Below are 23,618 nucleotides of genomic sequence, written 5' to 3'. Positions count from 1 at the left end.
CACATTCATCCCAAGTATGCTAAGGTCACCTTCACTCTTACACAGAAGATTTGAAAACAAATTCTCTCGATAAAGATAAAATACTTGGAAGCTTTTTGTGCAGCTCTTACATTTTAGATACAAAGATGTTTCAAAGGATTTTGTGGTAGTGCCTTTATACACAGTCACACACGACTGTTTATATACCTCAATTCTCTTTAAGCCTAGTAAGTTTCATACTTATTTTTCCTTTACTTACTTCTTACTGCAAAGGCAAAGGGGTATGTAAAATAAGTTACAAATGAAACAGATAATAAAGCAAAATGGAAAATTCTGATCCTAAATTTACCAGCCTTCTGATAAAAACAAAACAAAAAAACATACAGTGGACTAAAAATATCTCCACATTTTGTCCAGAAGAAATATAGTTTTAAAGAAAAATGTCTCTAGAGTTAAAGAAAGGAGGTTTCTAAAAAAAAAAAAATCTGTTTCAATTATTTCAAACTTTAACAGACAAAATTAACTGACTTCTATAGCAAATGAAATTTCTCTAGATAGGTTAAATATATTCAATCAAAATTCTGATTAAAACCATTAATAAGCCAATGGAACAATAATAGCAAATTTTAATAGAATCAAGAAATGAAGGCCACACTGCCTGGAAAATAAAAAAGGCATTTGAGAAAATTAACAATTTGTGATTGATTTTTCTAAAAAAATGCCATACATATATATATTTATTTACTTTTTGGAAGCACAAATATTAAAATATTGTTATCCTGGCTGTACTCCTCTCAGAGCTTTCCAGCTTAAGATTTCTATTCCAAATCTTCAGTATTATGACCTTTTAAATATTTGAAAACTGCTATTAGAACTTGTTTCCTTTAAACTTTCCAGTCCTCAATCATCTTCATATGATGAGAAGTACTACACTGTCTTCACCTTATTAGTCTTTTGATGGCACCTTTTAAAGTGTGGTATCCCAGAAACAGACACAACATACACCGATCTGATCAGTGTAGAGATCAGTGGGCTCACAACCTTCCAGGATGTGGACTTAAATTTTATTAATGCCTTAAACTGAACTAGTTCCTAAAGAGCCATTTTAAACTCTTTTTATTTACTTTCTCATACTGACATTCAGTTCAAGAAAAAAGAAAATATTGAGTGCTTATAATGTGTTAGCCACTGCTCATCCTCAGTACAGTTCAGTCGCTCAGTCATGTCCGACTCATTGCGACCCCATGGACTGCAGCACGCCAGGCCTCCCTCTCCATCACCAACTCCTGGAGTTTACTCAAACTCATCCTCAGGAATAGGAAAATAAAAATAAGTAAGACTTGGCTCCTCAAGAGTAAAAAAATGTACTCAAATAATTACAATACAAAAGGTTATAAGCTCTAGTAAAAAGTGTCTTGAGAAATGAAAGATAAATCCTGTTGGAGCCAGGTCACAAAAGAGGTGACACACAGACGAGATTCTACAATAACCTAGAAGAATGGCTAAGCGGATGTGGGAGGGAAGGAAGCACATTCTAGCGGAAGGGGAGGGAAGGAGGGGAAAGAGGAAGAGGGGGTGGGAGGAACAGATGAAGAATAAAAATGAAGGTAAAACTCATTAAACAATGTATATGAGGTAACCATGCATCCATTCACATATTTATTGAAGGTTTACTATGTGTCAATAAACTGTTTATAGAAGCTGGTGATAAATCTGTGAACAAAACAGAGTGGTCAAGGCAGGTCTCACCAAGAGGTGACATGTGAACAAAGATGTGAAGGAGCTTTAAGAGTTATTCACGTGGCTCTCAGGAGGGAGGTGCATTCCAGGCAGAGGAAAGAGCCAAGGAGCCCTTGTGTGCAAAGGACAGGAGCCCTCTCTTGTGTTTGAAGAACAAGAAAGTGGCTAGAGTGGCAAGGCAGAATATACAGCAGCGAGAAGATCAAAGGAGATAAGATCAGAGAGGAGTTACTAGAACTGAAAATGAGTGTGTGCAGTAGAGTAAGTATATTTATTTTCAACTTACAAAGAGTTCTCTAATGTAAAACCACTGACTCTATCATGTTCATGAAAGTTTAATCATATAGCTTTATCTTCAAGAAAGATATCACTTTATCTTACTTCCTCTTCAGAGGTTTGGACCACAGGATGATACCCATTTTTCCTCTGAATTAAAAACAAAAAAACATTTTCCTACAATCTAGCCTATATTTTTTCTAGCTGTATCTTCTTTTAATGTCATGAATTCTTTCTGAACTTCCTACCACTCCCACACTCCAATTATTCCTCCTCAGCAGTACTCACTGATCCCACCATCCTGTGTATAATGAAACTATGTCCCAAACAAGGAAATCCATCTACTCATCTATCCATGTCTCTAGTGCTTGAAATCTCTTATGACAAATAAGTCTTTTCTAGTTTTGTTATCTTTATTTAGCAGGAAACATTGAGTTGGACTCTTGTATATTTCCACACTGACATCACTTCCAAAACTTCTTTCATCTTCACCCATAGTTCTCCACTACATTTCTCTCAAGTTAACTGATTTTTCACATAGGCATACCAGTATTTCCCACAGGGGTAATCTCCTTGTCTTCTATTAGATCTATTCCCCTTAAAAAACATACACTTTTATCAGTTTGTTTAGTCATAAAGCCTGACCTGGGAACCTAACACCTCTTAGATTTCACAGCTAAACTGTGTTAAGATTTCAAGTAATTATAGTAATAGTAATGATGATGATAATAATAATACCAATAAAAATAATAATCTCCAACATTTTTAAAGTATTTACTATGTGTTAGGGCTTCCCTGGTCAGCTGGTAAAGAATCCACCTGCAATGCAGGAGACCTGGGTTTGATCCCTGGGTTGAGAAGATCCCCTGGAGAAGGCAACGGCTACCCACTTCGGTATTCAGGCCTGGAGAATTCCATGAACTATATAGTCCATGGGGTTGCAAAGAGTTGGACACAACTGAGTGACTTTCACTTTCACTTCACATGTGCTATAATGCTGGTTATCCACTTTACATGGGTTATGTCAATTTTTACCACAACTCTCAGATATCATTATTTTCACCCTCTTTTTATAAATGAAGAAAAATAATTTGCCCAAGGTCACACTGTGACCAACAGTGGAGCTCAGAGTTAAATCCTAATATATTTGACACCTGAGTCCAAGCTCTTAATTACACTATTTAATTCGTGTATTCTATATACTCACATACAAATACTAGGACATAAGTATGATCCCTGAACCATTTTTCACTTCTCTGATGTTTTCCTTGAGTTTTTGAGAATTTCCTTGAGTGACTGAGATTTACTGGATACCTTCCTCCCTGTTTTGTCTTCCTCTATATTACAACACTGTCCTCTACTGAAATTGTTATTACATGTTTGCATCTCCTTTCTGCACACTCCACTATGAAAATCAGGTTGATGATTTTCATAAACCTACCAGGTATATTCTTTGAAGGTATATCCTATCACATTTCTTATCAGAAGTTCAATTTTAACCTTTGTATGTTCCTGTCCAGGAAAAAATAATCATGTCCAATATCATCTAATAAATAAATGTTTGCTGTGCATATCTTTCTCATCAGAGGTAACATTAAGGGCAGAACCCAGCCAGTAGTACCACATCATCAGGTGCTTAGTCATGGGTCTATACCAGTTATTAGGGAGTCATCAACTATCAGAAAGTATCTCTTCATAGAGTTCTTCTCATCACATTTGCCTTACTTTCTTCATATCTGACTTCACCTCTTTGCCTTTCCTGAGATAAACACTCATGGATGTTTTACCCTACACAGGTCTAGTTTCTTCTTTAGAGTGTCACATTGTCACACTTAACTATTTGTTGTAAAAGTTTTTGCTTTTTTTTTTCTTTCTTCTTCTTTCAGCCTCCTGCCCATCACCTATTAAAACTTGCTGTTTCCCATTCTGCTCTTTTACTCACTTGGATGAGTTTATTTATCTCATGCAGCCTCAGCGTGCACGGATTGTGCTTAGTTGTGTCCGACTCTTTGCAACCCCATGGACTGTAGCCCGCCAGACTCCTCTGTTCATGGAATTCTCCAGGTAAGAATACTGGAGTGGGTCGCCATGCCCTTCTCCAGAGCATGGATTAGAGCATATAAAAATTCAACAGAAGACACTGCATCAGAACTATGGCTAGTATTTCTCAGCATATAAAAACCAAAGTACTGGCTCATCTTCATGTCCATCCAGTACAATGAAAAGAGTTAATATAGTTATCTTGCATGCATGAATCTCAAAGGTTAGAATACCTCATTTTTCTTTAGTGACTTAGTAGAGAGACTTCAGCTTAAACAAGCTAAGTCCATCTTCTCAAGCCTTGCTGGAGACTATAATATATACCTACTAGGGTGGTGATATTTCCCCTCGGATGGTGAAATATGTTGTAATTTTTTGAAGAAAAAAATGGAAACAGTGTTATGTGACTATGTTATCAATAGTTGGGGAATGATTATTCTGAACATTATAAACTTGCATTAATCTACTTCTGAATACAAACTGTTGACTATTTGATGAATGGATAAATGTACCTTTTAAAATAAAATGTGTGCACACAAAATATAAAATGGCTATAATTTTCCATATAGAAAGTCAGAAATAATAAATTTAAAATACAATTATAAGTAAGAAATTTTTAAACATACTTTATTTCCTATTATTTCAAGAAAATAAATGTACTTGGGAAAGAGAAAATAAACAGTTACCAGTCATTCAGATATTGAAATTGGCAGAGCAAGTAACAGTCACCATGATTTAAGAAAGGTTCATGACGTGTTAATTTACATATTTAACCAAATTTGCTATCAAGTTTTAGAGTTATCTTTTACACACACATACACAAACTCACACACACAGCCCCCAAAAGCTCTGCCAACTCAAATGATTTGTACCAAATCAAGGAGCACAGTGAAAAATGAAATACAGTGCCAATATATAAGCCCAGATCAAGGAAGGAGCTATCAATTCAAAGACCCTTTCTATAGTATCAGATATCCTTACTGGATCTCAATCCAGTGAGAGTTCCTTAAGAATACTAGGAAATTAGCTAGGAACCACAGCTTTTAGAAAAAATGAAATTACTGAAGTTTTCCCAGAGTCAAAAAGAAAAATATTCACAAGAGAGGAACTTACCACAATAGACAATAGTAAAAGTAGGGAGTAGGGTCAGCAACCAGGGGCAAGAGAGAAGAGAAAACAGAAAGCATTTTAATTAGGGAAATTTCAAAACAAATAAGCAGCAAATGGTAGCAAACATACTTTTAAAATGCAAGCATCCACTTAAGTTTTACAAGGGAAAAGCAAAAACAAACGTGCAACAATTTTAGAAGCTACAAAGCTAAAGGTCCAGTGAAAGGTAGTGACAAGAATATAAACAAGAAAATAAAGTCCGTGTGACTTTTACCATGCAATAAACATGATGACAGAATATTAATGTCATAACCAGTGAAAATTATACCTTTCAGGGGTCGATTTAGCATCAAGCAGACTAGTAATAAACTGCTCAGAGGTTCAATGTCTCTTCTTTCATGCTTACTTTTCACCTAATTCCATTTTGTGTTAGGAAATCCATAAGGAACTTTATGACTCAAAGATAACATGGAAAGTCTCTATGTAAGTTAATTGAGACACAAAAATGAGATGTTCTATACTGGGTATAAAAAAAGCCATACACATTTAATCTGAGGAACTAAGGTAGATTAAAAGTACTGGTTTCATCTGAAGAAAAACAAAAGGTGGCAACTAATTCAGAAATGGAAGAGAATGCAATAGTAACATTCATTCTGAAGGTTTTCTAGCTGGGTCTCAAAACAAGAACTGCAAAACCAAACAGAGAAAGCCTAAACTGTTTAATCAACATAAACCTGACTACAAACTGAAAGGCAAAGCAGAAAAATTAACAAATATTAATACTCAGCTTTAAATAAACTGTCTTATTAATACCTTGCTTTACCTCATCAAAATGAATTATTCTGTAGAATTTTTTTATTTTATAGAATTCTTTCCTTTACAGAAAGATTTTTTAAAAAGGTAATCAATTCTTTCTGGCATTTTTCAGGTAAGATTTGATTTATATATAACTTCATGAGCCTAACTATTATACTTACTCCATAAAAGGAAGCACACAGTCTTCATTGAACACAATTATCAAACATTGTCAGAAAATGAGGTCAAATTAAATTTCAAGTTCTCTCAATCTGTTTTCCCCTCCCCCCAACAAAATTCAAATGACAAAAGTGAATTTCATTCCTCAGTAGTACTTATACTCAAGGTGAAGTGACTCAAGATCAAATTAACATACTCTTTTATCAATTCCAAGATGCACATTTTTTTTGCCCATATTTTAGTATCTCTGAGGTTGGCATTCATTTTTCAGCTGATGGGATGTTGGAGTTTAATACACAGGGATTGTTTGTTTTTCTAATCTTTCTTAAAGGAATATAAAATAATGGGATACCTTACAATTGACAGCATCTTACATCAGATGAAATATTTTATATTTATACCTCTGAGCAATAACACATAAATCGACCTCTGTAGAATGAGGTGAAACAATATGGTTAAAAAAAGGAAATCTTGTGTGTAAATGTTGATGAAAGAAAATGCTTCAAAGGATAAAAACAAACTAAAGTGACAACAAAGTGGCTCATTTACCAAAGAATATCATTAGTGTAACATATGGATTTCCATGCACTGCCTACAACCTCTTAATAACAAATTTCTTAACATAACTTACAGTATTTTAACAAAATTTCTTTGGTTAATGAATTCAGTTGACAGCAGACAGCAACAGAATGCCCACAGCTAGCACATGTGGGCAAAGCATTGGCATAAGAAATCTGATCAAATCAATCTATTAGTGTCTTTAACTAACTAAAACATTACCTACCTCCCAGCCAGTACTCTGTATAATAAAAAAGTAAAAAAGGGCAAGTCATAAAAAAAACTGTTTAAAAAGAACAAAAAAAGCCAAAGGAAGTTCAGTAGTGTAAGAAACTATATACCATAAATTCTTCTCCATATAGAAAACACTAGAGTATTTTAAACACCATATTCCTTCACTTAAGACCTATGATAATTTTATAAATTGCTTGTTCAAAACCTAGAAGCTAAAATTTCACCATTTAAAACTTTAATAAGTAAAAAGTACAAATTTAGGGGAAAGAAAGCTAACTGCTTGTTTTATTTGTGTCTAAATTAGATCACTAACCAATGGGAGCTGCACTTCACTGAAGTACCCAGGGTAAGCTGGAATAGAAACTGAAATTTTGCTCAAATGTCTCTGATACAAATGGATGAAAGTTTCTTGGAAGCTGCTCGCTCTAGATGTTCCAGGCCTGACCTGTGTAATTTGCAATTTGTGTAACCTATAGGAAGCTGCAATGAGATTTCTTTAACTGTATAACTGATTATAAAAAGACCCACCTGCTGTGATCCAGAATTCTAATGATCTTTCACAACTCCAATATTTTATTAAATGACAATAAAATCCTGGCTTAACAGGATAGCAGCCCTATTTAAGACTAAATTTTTCAGATTATATCAATTCATCTAGAACAGCTTAGTCCATGGCAAGAAAGAGGAAGTCAAGCTGATAAGACAATAAAGTGGGACTAATGCTGCACACGAAAGTGGAAAAACAATACTATACTTCATTCTTAGGTGACGGCAATAGCAGACAACAGCACAGGGAGCACAGGGAAGGGAACAGAAAAGTGGAAAGCAGGACCCTTAACATAACGTTTCAGAGTATTTCAATGGAGCCAACGATTTAGCTTCAGGGAAATCAACTGCTAGTAGTCGACTTCATTTTTAAACAAAGTTTACTTTAATTTTAAAGATAATATGTGGATCCCATGAACTAAAAATAAGTACTGAAATCATACTATTATAGTTGAATAAATAAATACAACCAATTATTTTCACTAAATATTACTTTCACATGAGAAACATGCCAGAGGATGACTGGATAAAAATATCTGGAAAAAAGTTAAAAGTTCAGTTGAAATCATTAAAAATATTAGTTTATTAAGCTTTCATATCATTTAATAAATATAAAAACATTTTTGGAAGAAAATGAATAAAAATCAATTTAAAAAATCAAATTCATAACTATTACCCACACTGTGAAACAGAAAGTAACACACAAAAAAATTAGCAACTAGTAATAATTCAAAAAAGTGAAGAAAAAAGAGAACCTATGTGGGAAGGTTATGATGATCATAATCTACTCTAAGTTAAATTCATTTTTGTTAATGAGTCTTGCTTTGGCCATGAGTTATCATTTTGACACTGTTCATTTGTAACTTGATTAAAATGGTCATTTCATGGGATCGAGTTTGACATTAGTACAAAGCAACACTAAAGCTTGTAAGACAGTTTTCTCCACTTACACTAAAGTTAGAAAGTACAATTGTTACCTGATGAACAATTTTGCTGAAGGCTTCCTGAAGTTTACCATGAATCGTGGATAGTTTCTTTGCATCCCGATTAGCTTCGTGAATAGGAATAAGTACTTTATAAACCTCATTAACTGCTTCATACATGCCAGCCTATAAGAATAATAAGAGATTGCTTTCTTTTACATCAATAAAAGAGTGAATCGCAACTTATGAACTCACAGTATTTCCAAGGCAATACAACTGTTTTCCAATAGGACATAAAAACAAACGCTACTGATTTTTAATTTGATTAAGACCTGATAAAATAATTTTGCACAATATATTATCTCGTCTATTGAGTGAAAACATGTGTGTGTGTATTTGTGTTTGTGCATTTAAAATACACACATGTACATATATGTATATTTATATTTCTATATAATTTGAACTGGACATTCTGCTTTTACTACTCAGTACTTACTTAACTAAAATAAATGTGTGTATGTGTGTGTCCTTATATATGCATATAAACTTTTGCAGAAACAAATTCAGAGCAGAGACATAGAAACCCAATTATTACAAGTCACAGATACACAAATATCACATAAACCTATTGCTTCCTAGGACACTAAAATTATTAACTTTCCCAAAATATTAAATTGGCACAGAAAATCTTAACGGAACTCTCCTATGGAAAAAAGACTGATCTTTAACAAAACATAAGATTCTGAGCCACCAGATTTTATTCAAGTAGGGGTTTTGGTTTACTAGTGGTTGGCCAAGTGTTGCTCTGGTTATAATCAGAGTGAGGGACAAAACATGTTTATACTGCTATCCCATTTTCTTGTAATGGATTGGGGGCTGTGGTAAAGGAAAAGAGATATTTTCCAAGAGTCACTGAGTTCCCACTGCTTCACAAATCGCATTTTCCCAAGAAAATAAACATGGTTCTTATATTTTCTAGTCAGCTCACAGGAGTATATATAGGCAATCATGTAGCTGCAATAGTAAAATATATTCAGTGTAACTAAAATGTCTCAGTAATTATTTTAATTAATATTAAATAGATTAACTGAAAAAGAATGAAATTCATAATTAAATACTATTGCAAAATAGAGGCTTCTGTAACATAAGCCACTGTAACCCAATCTAAATTCACTGCTGTGAATTATTAAAATTACACACATATACAGAGGATGTATATTTATTAAAATATTCCATTAATAGCAAAAACTTTTTCCCCTACTAGTTCAGATCCCTTAAACTGAAGCGCAAGGAACAGAGATCTGGGATAGGAATCAGGACAATCAAGGTGTTCAAAAACAAGAAATTTTAAAGAGGACAAACACCTAATGTTCTTTGAGTCTCAGAATCATTTTTACAAGAGTTACTTCTAAGTACCAATAATGATGAGAGGATGATAAGAGCAAACATACTAAAACTTACTTGGAGCCAGGCAATGTGATTAGCACTTTACAGAGGTTAATTCATTTAATCCTGACAACAGTCCTTGAAGTACATGCTATTATTAGATGCATTTAATGGGTAAGAAAAGTAAGACACTGGTAGGTTGAGTAATTTGTGCCTGAAGTGCTTTAACTACTAAGTGCTTAACTACTAAGATGGCAGAAAAAGGGGCTGAAAGTGAAAGTGAAGTCGCTCAGTCGTGTCTGACTCTTTGTGACCCCATGGACTGTAGCCTACCAGGTTCCACCGTCCATGGGATTTTAAGAATCTCCTAAATCTATACCCATAACCAACATGTTGCTGGGTAGGGTTAAGGCCAGGAGAAGCAACAACTGATTCCCAATAATAGTACAATGGGGAAGTAATGTACTATTACTTAACTACACCAAGTAATAGTACATTACATCAAGCTTCCCTTTTACCCTAACATGAACCTCACTGTCTTGCAAATCTTGGTGCTGGGACACTAAATACTCAGCAGAAAACTCACAGAAAGTAGGTGATGCTATCAACATGGTTCAAGAAATTAAACAAGGATTCAGCTAGCTATTTTTTTCCCTTCACCAATAAGTATCACATCTCTGATCCACACTGACTGCTTCAATTCTTCATATACAGATGGGGAGGGACAAGGACTGGACTTATAGCATGGTAGGGAATCAGACAAGGGATCTAGGATGTAGTTCATAAAGTTCCTGATACCACTTCAGTGTCTACCTAACAGAGCTTATTATGCCACCAATCGGGTGAGAGGCTGTAACTTTCCTGAGCACCAGAGGCTTTTTTAAGGTTTTAGAAAATGTTTGGTGGCAAAAGTTTTCTGAAAAAAAAAAATCTCTTATAGACGAAGTGCTGGTTCCAAAACAAGCAGATGAAAAACACCGGAGGAAGTGACAGACTATTAAAATAAGAAGGAATAAGCAATGATGAATGTGAAAAGAAAATCCATTACTAAAGAGTTCTTAAGATATTTAGAGAAAATTATCATAATTGAAAAGCACAGTCATAAGCAGAAAGCATAAATATACATGTCAGTAATAACTAAGAAGTACATAATTGTGGGAAGAAATGAACAAGAGTCATCTACCATAGAGAAAGAAGCAGCTGCTTGTTCCAGTAATCCCACAAGTCCTGACTCAGTAAAGTACTTTCCAGAGCAGATACCTTCTTCATCTGGAGATACCACGTCATCTGAGACTGCAGATTCTTCTAAAACATTAGAGGAAATATTCTAGGAGGAAAAAAATGTTTAGGTTTGTGAAATGGAATTAATTTCTTAACATGAATGATATATATGAAGTAAGCGAAGATAAAATACAGCTATCAGCTTATTTAAAAAAAGGGTGGTAGTCAATGAAAAGCTAACAGATGAATCTCCAAAAACTTCTTGTACTGTGAAGATGACAAGAAAATGTAACACCACTGCTGGCTAACTTTTCCATTAATAAAAAGTTGTAAGAAAGAAAACTTTAAAAAATCATGGGCTAAGGAAAATTGTAATATGACACACAACACCTAAGGTGACTTAAACAAGTCTTTATTTTTAATTTAATTGATGTTGTTAAAACTCATCAGGGAAACTGAGATACAAAAATAGTCTCAAGGCTTGCCTAATATATATCAAATTAATGAAAAAACTCAGGTATAATAAAAAGCCCTCTTATCCAACAAGATTGGGATCCGTCATTACTTCTGAAAAGGAAATGATACATACATACCTTAAATATTTTATTTGAACCTAGATAGTCACACATTTGTCAATTTCTCGAAGTAGATCTAAGGCCTTTTCTTTGTGTATGGGTCTCAAGATCAGAGTTCCATGTAATCTCTCTTGACTAAATACCCACCATGTAACCTCCATTTATGATTTTCAGTTTTGGTTTCTTTAGAGTAAAAACTTGAACTTAAAAGATTATCAAATTATCCTAGATTTCCCTCAATCTTTTTCTATTTGTCTTGATCTCTTTGCAAAACATTCAGCTTATTAATAATTTTCACAGAAACAATAACTCACTTTCTTTTTGTATTTAGATTTATCAGAGAACATAATATTTAAATAATTTTTATAACTTCCCAAACCTGGAATTAAGAGGCTTTGAAGAAAAGCAAAGCATAATTGACTCTTCTTGGTAGGCAAAGAATTCAGCCAGTGGGTCAGAGGTATGTAGCCCTACTAGAACATAAACTATCATCTCTGAGTCGTATCTTAGCATATTTTTAATAAGCCATGGAGAATGCTGGTTTACCTGGTATTTTAATTAAAAGCCAATTAAGAGTGTCCTCTATCCTGATTTTCAATATTTTGAATATATTTCATAGATGCTATGAAGTTCACAGCAGTATAGGCAAAGAGAATACATATACTTTACACAGCACTGATAACGTACAGGTAAGAAAACATGGAAGAGAATTAACAAGAAATACTCTTTAAAAACATATTAATGAAAGTGATAGTGAAGTGTAAATTCATCTTGTGAAGCATCACTTTCAGTCTGTGCTTTTATTACAAGCTGAATGCATATAAACAGCAGTGAGAAAAGTTAAATCCACAGAAAGACATACCTTGATTAAGGCAGATTCCTACCTGAAATGTTACACATCCCACGGGGAGATACTTCCGGTCCTCCAGCATGCTCAGATACTCAGCAACAAGTGCTGCTGAGTGAACGAGGCACTGGGCAGCTTCGGCATGATTGCTGCGCTCTGAGTGCTTGCCAGCCATGTTCTGCAACCAGGTCAGCCGCAGATCCGGAGAGGTCTGGTAGCCCTTGGCAATTCTAGTTAGAGCAGAAATTCTCAATTAGCATTTGCTTCCTAACCTGAAAGGGAGTTCAAATTGTTTGTTCACTGTGTAGGCTTCTGTTACTGAACACAACCTATTAAGACAAGTTTTTGGGTGCTATGAAAATGCTTTTGAGTGTGCTTAGAGAAATAATTGTGGGCCCATGGAATGGGGAGTATCAGGGTTTTTTTTGCCTGGGGGGAGGAGGGAGCTAAAAAAAAAAAAAGACACTTTATATGAAAATCCGCCCTTTAAGGAAACAATCAGTAACGGAAGATCTGGGAATTTACAAGTTTATTATGGGGCTCTAAATAAGTTTTATATTCAAGGAAAAAAATTATAAAAGATTCTTTCATTGTATTACCTTAATTTTAAAGGAAATATTTTATTCTTGTCTTTAAGAAACTCGAAAACTGTAAAAAATGAAGGTCAAATGGCAAAGAAAAAGTCAAGCTTTACTTACATCTTTGAAGATACAATAAAAATTACAAAATTCTAAAAATACCCAATAAATATATCAGCCTACAGGCAAAAACCATATCTAATATTAGTAAAATTAATGTTGTAATAAAGTATTAATACACTATGTTTTCTTCTTAAAGAACTAATCTTTACATTTAAAATGTGGGTCTTCAGCCTTCCTAGGAACTCTAGGGCCCAGGATGCCAAGGTCTTAACTATGCCATTATTTTTAAAAATCTTGTTTTTAATAATCAATAAATACACTGAACAATTATTCATAGTTCTTAAAAGAAGTGTCACAGGGGATCTGATAAAGCACATTTTGATTTTTTAATTACCATTGCGATGCCATGCTAAGTCGCTTCAGTCATGTCTGACTCTCTGCACCCCATGGACCATAGTCTCCCAGGCTCCTCTGTCCATGGGATTCTCCAGGCAAGAATACTGGAGTGGGTTTTAATTACCATTAGAAAATGACAAATAATTTTTGTATTCTTGTAAATTCATGTTTTCTGTGTGTCATACTAACTTAAGCCCCATTATACAAGACATCGGGCTTCTTAGGTGGCTCAGTGGTAAAAAGTCCATCTGCTATTGCAGGAGATGTGCGTTTGATCCCTGGGTCAGGAAGTTAAAACTTGGAGAGGGAAATGGCAACCCACTCCAGTATTCTTGCCTGGGAAATCCCATGGACAAAGGAGCCTGGTGGGCTACAGTCCACAGGGTCAAAAATGAGGTGGACACAACTAAGCAGCTAAACAACAACAATTACAAGGTATAAGTAAATTAAACAAATGCTACCTGTACATCAGATCAATTAACATTTCAGGATCCTCCTGGTGTTCCTTCATTTTAACAGTATCAGAAAGGATCATATGGAGATTAAAAACCAAATCTTGAACCTACAGCAGAGAATTATATGAAAAACATTCTTCAACTGTCATTTATTCACAACCATTAAAATTAGTTTGGAAGATATTTCAGATTTGAAATCTAAAGCTTTCAAAACAAACAATACAATTTTGATATAGTTCTAAAGAATGTGGGTATGCTGGGACAAGATGGGTGAAGAGTAAATTTTATACAAATTCATCAGCAGACTATTTTTTCACTTCTCTCACCCAGAAACAAGTAGAACTACTAGTAGAAATAAAAAACATATAGGGATATAAGGAATACAAAACGAAATTCTTTCTGATTTTCAGGTTTTCTCAAAAGGTAGTTTGTATAAACAGTTTTTGAGGCAAACTATTGTTTCACAAATCAGTGGGAACACTTTCATCATAAAGTTTTTTGTTTATCCATACTGTCTAAGTCTAGTGTTCTTTTTGGCACAAATTCACAGAATTAAACACCAAAAATATTAACCATTCTGAGAAGTAAGGGTGGCTTATTAAAACAGAGATTCAGTCCTATCTATGACACATATGGATCAAAAGAAAAATACAGGTTCTGCCAGGAAAAACTAAAGTTTGATTTAACAATTTGGGAAATACCTATTTACAATTCCTATTTCAGTTCATGCTCTAAAAAGTAGAATTTCTGACCTGATCAGGAAATGTTGTTTCCCTCAATTCCAAATCTTCTTCAGCATATGTCAGTATAGTCTTTAAAGAACGTCTTAAGAATTCTTCATTAAAATTCTGAGATGTGCCCACCAAGGAAGACAGTGACATGGTTACTTGCATTTTAACCCTGGCAAAGTTCTGTAACAGAGAAATTGCCAGGCAAATATGTAATAAAGGAAAGCTTAAAGGAGAAGTGTCTATTTTTATTAACTTCCTATAAAGAAAAAGTTAGTATAAAACATCACTCTAGGAAAAATATTTTTGAAAAAGTAATGAAATATGTAGTATTGAAATCCTATTTTTAAATGGACATAAAGCTTAGAATCTTCCTGTGATAACAACCTACAAAATAAGGTTGAAAAAAAATTGTGGGTTAATCTTGAATTAGAAGTTGTGCCTAGACTTTACACTGACCTAATAAGAGGTATATGTTATTAACAATAACACCATTTTTACAGATACATTAAAGAACTTGACCAACGTCACAAAATTCTTAAGTGTCAGATGTGGTCACTACACTCTACCTGATTTAATTACGTCACTGCTATGATAAAAGTATAACTTAACTCACATCCTGTACAAAGTAACTTAAAGGTATATCCTTTGGAATGAAGACTGCAAGAGTTTACATTCTTCCTTTTTTAGTGTAAATTCATTTCTGTTTCACCATTCCCCTCTATGAAACCACTTTTAAGAGGTTACCAGTGACAACCTTTATTGTTGTTCAGTCCCTAAGTGGTGTCCAAATCTCTGTGACCCCAAGAACTGAGGCACGACAGGCTTTCCTGTCCTTCACTATCTTCTGGAGCTTGCTCAAACTCATGTCAATTGAGTGAGGGAGTGATGCCATCCAACCATCTAATCCTCTGTCATCCCTTTCTCCCCCTGCCTAAAATCTTTCCCAGCGTCAGGGTCTCTTTCAATGAGTTGGCTCTTTGCATCAGGTGGCCAAACTATTGGAGCTTCAGGTTCAACATCTCCAGCACCACAGCTCGAAGCCATCAATTCTTCAGCATTCAGCCTTCTTTATTGTCTAGCCTCACATCTGTACATGACTACTGGAAAAACCATAGTTTTGACTATAATATGGACCTTTGCAGGGAAAATAATGGCTCTGCTTTTTAATACGCTGTCTAGGTTTGACATTACTTTTCTTCCAAGGAGCAAGTATCTTCTAATTTCAAGGCTGCACTCACCACCCACAGTGATTTTGGAGCCCAAGAAAATAGTCTGTCCTATTGATTAAACAAATGGTGCTACTATTGTAGTCAGTTACACAGGCCCCAAACCAGGAGCTGTTCCATAGCCATTCTGCCCATTCATTATTCATACTATAAACTCAATCTACACCATCTTCTAATCTGTTCCAATCAGTTCTTCCTCCATTCTCAGTGCCACTGCTTTACTTTATGCCTTTATCATTTCTTACCTGGATTACTGCAATAACTTCCTAACCAATCTTTCTTTTTCCTTACCTAAGTAGCATCAGGGAAATTTCTGTAAAATGTAAACCTGAATGTACATATCAGTCTTCTTCTTAAAACACTTCAATGGCCGCTCACAGCCTTGCAGATAAAATTCTAAAATTCATGTATTTGACCAAATAAACATGCCAAACTATATGGTAGGAACAGAGAGTATAGTGATAAGCAAGTATCTGTCCTATGACAGCTTAATCTAAACATTTCACTTCCAATTTTATCTCCTACTACTCTCTCTTTGAGCCATAATAATTAAGAAGTACTAAAGAAGTTTCCTTCTCTGTTTGCCTGTTTCCTTCTCTCATCTCAATGCCTTTCTTATGTGCCATTTTCGTCACCTGAAGTCTACCCACTACTTCTCCATCTGCCTGGGCAATTCTTCATCCTTAGTTCAAGCATCTCCTCTTTCTGAAACTCTCCTTGAGAGTATATGCTTTTTTTCTCTGTGCTTATACAGTTCCCTGTGCTTACCTCTCAGTATATCAACAACAAACACATATTGAACATTTGCTCAGAGCCAGTTACTGACATAATAAGTGTGGTACTTAATATTAATTTATATAATCCTCACAAAACCACCTACAGTAGGTACTTACTATTACTAGCTGAACATTACCTGTTCATCTCCTACCCTAGTAGATGCTAAGCTATTTTAAAATAAGTTTCCTTTTATCTATGTTTGCCCAATGCCTACCACAGTACCTAGAACACAATTTAATACTTAGGTCTAATATCTCTTGAATATACAATCTATATAAAAATCGTGCCCGGCATAAATCACCTATTCCTTTTTAGAGGTGCTACATGACATTGACATGATAAATTACTCATTTTTAGTCCTCCTGTATTAATATAAAGCTTTCCTAAAATAACAGAGGAAAACTCCACGTGTAGTCAAATTTTAGGGACTCTTAGTTCAAAAACTAAATAATATCTATAAAGTAACTAGATTCTTTGTTCTGAATTAGGAGAGAAGACTTGGCTTCCAGTAAAAATAGGACAGTGTGAGACAGCAAGTTCCCATTCTCCTGCATTTCATATAAAAATAGAAGATGAATAGAAAAAAAAGTCCATAAACTCTATATCAGCAAAATGAGGAGACTGATATAATCTATGTATTAGAAAAATGCATAAGGGCTGCCAAGACAAGCTAAGGAAGCAGCTTCAGTGGAAGGCAAGGAGGGGATAGCAAATAGTGAGGAATCCTAGGGTGCAGATTTAAGAAATAATAGGAAAAACACTTCTTTTAAATTTAAATAAGAAACCCACTTTGAAGTGATAAAACTATCTGTTTCGAGAAAACAAAAAAAAACCAAAAAAATCTCAAAGGGCTGGACAGAAATAGACTGTCCTACAAATACTTGGGTCAATATAAACTGCCTCATTCTATGTTGAGTAACAAAAAGGTAAAGAAGATCAGTGAAATACCAGATAAAGAATACTTAATAGGAAAATGTGGTCATGAAACAGATGAAAATTCTAATTAAAATATCTTACTTTGATTTATAAAAAATCTATGAAGCCATTAACTTTGGGAAGGAAAAAAATCATAGTAATACAAGAACTCAAGGGAAGCCACTGTGATAGCTGAGAACCAACACCCACTAGGCTGGTGACAATACTGCCTCCACTGAGGATGTATGATTAAAGAAACAGAGGACTGAAGGTACTCCATAATTATAAAGGTAACCATTAAAGCAATATAAACTTTAAGGTGAACTTACCATGTACAAGATGAAAACAACCAACAAATTTTTTTTAGGAGAGGAGTGGAGAAGCAGAATAATACAACACAAATCCAGGATGTAGCTGATACAATAACAAGTATGAAAGATCGGCTTTAATTCGACTTAGGAACTGAATTACAAAGCAAAACCCAACTCTATGTTGTATATAAGACACACATTTAAAATAAAGTGATTCAAAAAAGTGAAAACGAAAGGACAGGCAAAGATAACCTAAGTCACATTCAAATTAGAAAGAAAGTAGAGGTATCAATACTACACAAGGCAGAAGTCAGGTCAAAACTATAAAAATTTTAAATTAAGCCATCTCAGAGTCTTTTTCAATTCTAAAGGGAATAAGTCATAGTAAGATACAACAGTTACAAATTGTAGTTATCAATATACCAAACAGTTATGAATATCACTTTACCAAATAAGACCAAAAGGAGAAATAAACGATATGTAGGCTTTAAATCATCTCCTTTAGTCAACCAAAGAGATGAAAATAAAGCACCCCTTCTTTTTAAATGCTTGTGTAACACATTTATGAAAACATTTTATGCTTGAATACACAAACACACACATCCATAGTACCAAAAAGGAGACATATTAGTTGTACTATGATCACTCTCCAGTAAAACTGAAAATTACTGGGAATTCCCTGGCAGTCCAATAGTTAGGACTCCATGCTTTCACTACTGAGGGCCTGGGTTCAATCTCTGGTTGGGAACTAAGATCCTGCAAGCCACAGGATAGCCAGAAAACAACAAACAAAAACCAAAAATTATCATCAAAATTTTAAAACTTTGCAAGATCAAACCAGTAAATCCTAAAGGAAATCAATCCTGAATGTTCACTGGAAGGACTGATGCTGAAGCTGAAGTTCCAATACTCTGGCCACCTGATGCGAAGAGCTGACTTATTAGAAAAGACCCTGATGCTGGGAAAAATTGAAGGCAGGAGGAGAACGGGATGACACAGAGGACGAGGGGGTTTGATGGTATCACCAACTCAGTGAACATGAGTTTGAGCAAGCTCCGGGAGACACTGAAGGACAGGGAAGCCTGGGGTGCTGCAGTCCATGGGGTTGCAAAGAGTAGAACGTGACTGAACAACTGAACAGCATCATCCTCAAAACTTTAAAATTTCAGGTTAAAACGAAAATACAAACGGAAATTACAAAATATGTATTGAAGAGAAACCAAGAACACTAAAAATACTAGATATTAGAACCAATGAGACATCAAAAGTAGTGCACAGTGTAATATTCTAGACCTTAAATAATCACATGAGTGAGAATAAATGAACTAAACATTTGACTCAAAAAGCTAGGAAAAATACAGCACATAAATCTATAATCAAATAAAAGACCATAAATGAAGACATGGAATTCTTCTAAGACTGGCATAAAATCATGAATTATCGAGCAAAGATGTTTAAACTTTAAATTTTTCTTATTATTACTTTCACTTCACTTAATGATAATAATTACAATTTACAGTTGCTCAACATACATTCATAGTTTAAATCTGTACTACTATACGTCATTCTTAGTATACAAAATAAAAGATTTGGATTTTTATAAGTTATTCACAGAAAGAGAAAAAGAAACAGTCTTAAGATCAGACTCAAAATACAGCCCCAAATGCCATGCTCTCCCCAAACCCATTTAACAGATGTCTACAGAAGTTATATTTCACTATGACTCCACAGAGACAGTCCTAGGATAAAACACTTACATTCCCAATCTCAAAGTTCTGTCTCATGAGCAGGTAAAGGGAGGCAGCAGCATGGGACCGGATGGTGCCGATGCTGCTGCTGCAGTGCCGCAGGAGCCGCAGGCAGAGGTCGGCACATTGCTCCGTTTCCTCTTCAAACAAGAGCTCGGGGAACTGCAGAGAAACAACACCACTGATTCATGTAGGAGAAGCTTCAGACACATGTTCATACAGCCTGATGAAGGAATCTGTGAGTGTAGCCCAGGAACTGGAAGAATGTTTAAGAGATAATATTTGCTACTGGTTAATACAATGGACCAGAGAACTAGACAGACTGGGTTTGAATATGGACTATGTCAGTACTGTGACCTTGGACAGGTTTTCTCTTCCATAAAAATGGGCCTAATGATATTACCTATGTGGGACTGTATGACTGCCTTAGATTAGATAATGTGAATAAGACACTATAGTAACACATAATAAGTCTATGATAAAATTTTTTATTAACTTTTATTGAAATACAGTTGCTTTACAATATTATGTTAGTTTTTTGCTGCACAGCGTGAAATGTTCTTACTATTACAAAATGGTATATGTTATCTTCACTGGCTAAGTTTCACCTTATAAGATGACTGAGATGAAATAGACACCTTCAAGGTTAAGAATATAGATTTTCAGAGGAAAACAAACATCGGAAATAAATGTTTGAAGTAGTTAAACAAAACAAGTACTTCTCTTTCCATTTACCTAGGAGAAGCTAATTTCAATGGACTGAACAACTGACACACTAATTCCTGATAATTCACATCAATAAGAAATAGATAAAATAAGATGAAAATACAAAAAGCCCAATATTTAAAACAGGCTATTAATTTCAGGCCCTTCTCCACATCAGAACTACTCTTTTTTTTTTTAAACCAGACAACAGGTTAAAGGTAGTCTAAATGAGAAAGAAATTCCAAAGAATAAGCCGTAGAGGAAAGGCAAAGAAGAATCAGGTCTTAGGTTATTACTAAAATTTTATCTATAAATATATTTAAGATATAATCAATGAATGTATCAAGTGATCTTAGACAATGTTAGTAAAGAAAACAAAGTCTGACAAGACAGCAGGCACAAAAATAACCCACCTTTGAAACCAGAGCTCTCTGGGTAGCAAAACAGTGCTGCAGATAAACGGCACTTTGGTTGCAGGCCATGCTGTGTAGTAGCACTTTCAGCACACCACCAAGGATGCTCTCTTTGGATTCTGTCACAGAGACTGTCTACAATTTTAAAATAGAGATGTTAACTGTAATCTGCTTAGAGATAGATTATGTAAGAATTAGCAAATGAAAATTTTAATAGGAAAAAGATAATCTAAGATCTAGAAGCTCCTCAAGGAGAAGAAGCTGAGAGGGATTTTTGATAAGAAAAGGGGAAAAAAGAATGGATAGAATTTAAATGAGAAAAAAAGAGGAGCAAGGACATAATTTTTAGAATCTACTGATATTCAAATATAATTATATGGTTTAATAAATACCTTTTTCCCCAAGCCTAATTTACCAAATCTATACTAGTTTAAGTTCCTCTAACTAGTGTTTTTACCTGAACAACAATCTCTAATGTATCCAAAATGATTAGATTTGCTTCAGTAGCCAGATTGCCATCAATCAGTGCTTCGTGTTCAATCTCTGCTCTTGACCTAAAACAAAAGATTAGAAGAAATTATATTTTATCTTTCAGAAAATCCAACAGAACTGAAATTCAGAAAAGACTTAAAGATGTACAGAAATTTAAAAACCTTGGAATCATTTTTCTTTTTCAGGGGAAGAGTTTTTCAAATAGTTGCCCGAGTGCAAAGTTATTAAGTGAATAAGGAAAAATATTCTGCACTTTTAAAAATGTTTTGTTTTAATCTACATTTGTCAAACATGCCAATACAGACTTTCTCACCCCATTACAGTACTACAGTGCCACTAAAGGCACAAATATTAGCTTTCAGAGAGTCAGCAGCAAACATAGGAAAACACTGTTTTGTTCTAAACGGCAGACACTAGGTGGTGCTATATAGGCTTGTATTTAGGGCTGCTTTCATGTAAAGCAGTATCCAAAATGTTTAGTATTCATGTTACCACGTCCAAGGATTTTCAACATATTTATTTAGGATAAAAGAACTTTCTTAAAAATAAAGTTTTGTCTAATTTTCCCAAATTTCTGACACAAAAATTTTAATACAGAAAATGAGTAACTGTTCAGTGAGATTCTGGATGAAATTACTCATGAGAAATAAAACTTGATGTAATAAAGTGGTTTACTTGAATACTAATATTTACAAAAGTATTATTTAATTAAAATTTAATGACTATATATGATTTATGAGTAAAGTTTACATTTCAATCACAATGCATATATGGAAACTACATCCAAATAGACCAAAAAATATACATATAAATCAAAGCAAAAATACAAGGACATATTAAATGTTAACTTTTCAAAGTTAGCTATTAATTAAAGTCTGAATCTTTATTACTACCACTAAAGAGAACAGTTTATGAAATTACATTTTATAAATTAAAGGAGAAAATACAACATTAGAATTAAATTGGAAAAGAAATATAATGTTCAAACTTAAAATTCCAGCGAGAGTTTGTGAAGACACACGAAAAACAAGATGTTTAAACCAAAAGAATCAGGAAAATACCAAAAAGAAAAAGAAAATGACTTCCTTAAAACATAGTAAGATAAGCAAAGAAAACATATAATACAAGTGCAGAAGTAAAGCAATATACTAATAACATAGTATCTCAGTGCTTTGTGATTTTTAAAAAACACAATACATATGGAAAAATAATTAAAGAAATGCACTTGGACAAAATAGACAGAAAAGCAGACACTCAAACTTTAAGAATTTTTAACACAGTTATATACAGCATCTGCTCTGGTCCAAGTATGTGTCTTTCCTGCCAAATTCATACAGTGAAAATCTAATGCCTAAGGTAATGCTGTTAGGAGGTGCAGCTTTTGGAAGGTGACTGGAAAATCAGGGCAGAGCCCTCATGAATGAGATTAATGCCTCTATAAAAGAAGCCCCTAGGAATTTCCTTGTCGTTAAACCATAAGGGAACACAGCAAGAAGCCTATAAACCCAGAAATGGGCCTTCACCAGATACTGAATCTGCTGGTGCAATGATCTTGAACTCCCCAGCCTTCAGAACAGTTAAGAAATAAATTTCTGCTATTTAACAGTGACCCAGTGCGTGTTATTTTGTCATAGCAGCCTAAAGAGACTAAGACGGTTTCTGACAATCCTAAACTTATCTATGTGGTACGGATCCTGCTGCTTCTCGCTCTGCTGGCTCCCACAGGGCCTTGCTTCCTGTGATTTTACTGTGGGAGAGCTGGTTTCCCTGGTAAAGAATCTGCCTGCCAAGCAGGAGATTTGAGTTCGATCCCTGGGTCAGGAAGATCCCCTGGAGAAGGAAATAGCAACTGCTCCAGTATTCTTGCCTAGGAAATCCCATGGACAAGATGAGCCTCACAGGATGCAGTCCACAGGGTCGTAAAGAGTCAGACATGACTGAGCTACTGAGCACGTAGGAGAGCTAATATTTCTGAAAGTTTCTCTGTGAGAATCTGCTCAAGTCTGGATGGAAGATGGTTCTCAGGGTGACCAAATTAGGACAGGGCTGGGGGCTGGGGTGGGGGGGGGTGGGTCCCTGGGACATTAACTGCTAAAATTAAGACTACTAGGCAAACCCAAATGAGTTGGTCACTATATTATCAAAGTTTTAGGGGCCTATCGAGTTACCTGAGGGCTAATTTGAAATTAGAAATTATCAGGGAAAGATTGCAGCCCCTGACACAATGCAAGCAATTTTCAAGCCAAGGAATTTCACCTGTGGTTACCTGGGCAGTGAGAAGGGTTTATTTCCAGCTCCCCTCATGAAGATGCAGTCCTTTAGGATGCTGGACTCACCAAAGTGCATTTTTAGTTGTTTTTGGCAACAGAGTGGTCAGTTAGTGTACCTAGTTTGTCTC

At 34.8% G+C, this 23,618-nt stretch overlaps 1 protein-coding gene across 5 annotated transcripts in view; it reads right to left on the bottom strand.

Annotated features, from left to right (window-relative positions):
- DOCK7 (dedicator of cytokinesis 7) overlaps window positions 1-23,618 on the bottom strand; it is a 185,333-nt gene that overhangs the window by 15,423 nt on the left and 146,292 nt on the right. For 3 of the 5 annotated variants that reach the window (XM_043877728.1, XM_043877729.1, XM_043877731.1), the window contains 8 exons: window positions 21,186-21,282; window positions 20,729-20,863; window positions 19,620-19,772; window positions 14,655-14,813; window positions 13,909-14,009; window positions 12,448-12,640; window positions 10,951-11,094; window positions 8,436-8,567 (listed from right to left, as the gene is read on the bottom strand). In XM_043877728.1, the coding sequence (XP_043733663.1) occupies window positions 8,436-8,567; window positions 10,951-11,094; window positions 12,448-12,640; window positions 13,909-14,009; window positions 14,655-14,813; window positions 19,620-19,772; window positions 20,729-20,863; window positions 21,186-21,282 (1,114 nt within the window). Of the gene's footprint in view, window positions 1-6,904; window positions 6,920-8,435; window positions 8,568-10,950; window positions 11,095-12,447; window positions 12,641-13,908; window positions 14,010-14,654; window positions 14,814-19,619; window positions 19,773-20,728; window positions 20,864-21,185; window positions 21,283-23,618 lie in introns of all 5 variants that reach the window. The other 2 variants (XM_043877727.1, XM_043877730.1) reach the window with 1 other exon arrangement.

The sequence above is a fragment of the Cervus elaphus genome, chromosome 20 (genome assembly GCF_910594005.1).
Source record: "Cervus elaphus chromosome 20, mCerEla1.1, whole genome shotgun sequence".
Classification (NCBI taxonomy): domain Eukaryota; kingdom Metazoa; phylum Chordata; class Mammalia; order Artiodactyla; family Cervidae; genus Cervus; species Cervus elaphus.
This window is presented reverse-complemented; position numbering and strand designations above follow the sequence as displayed.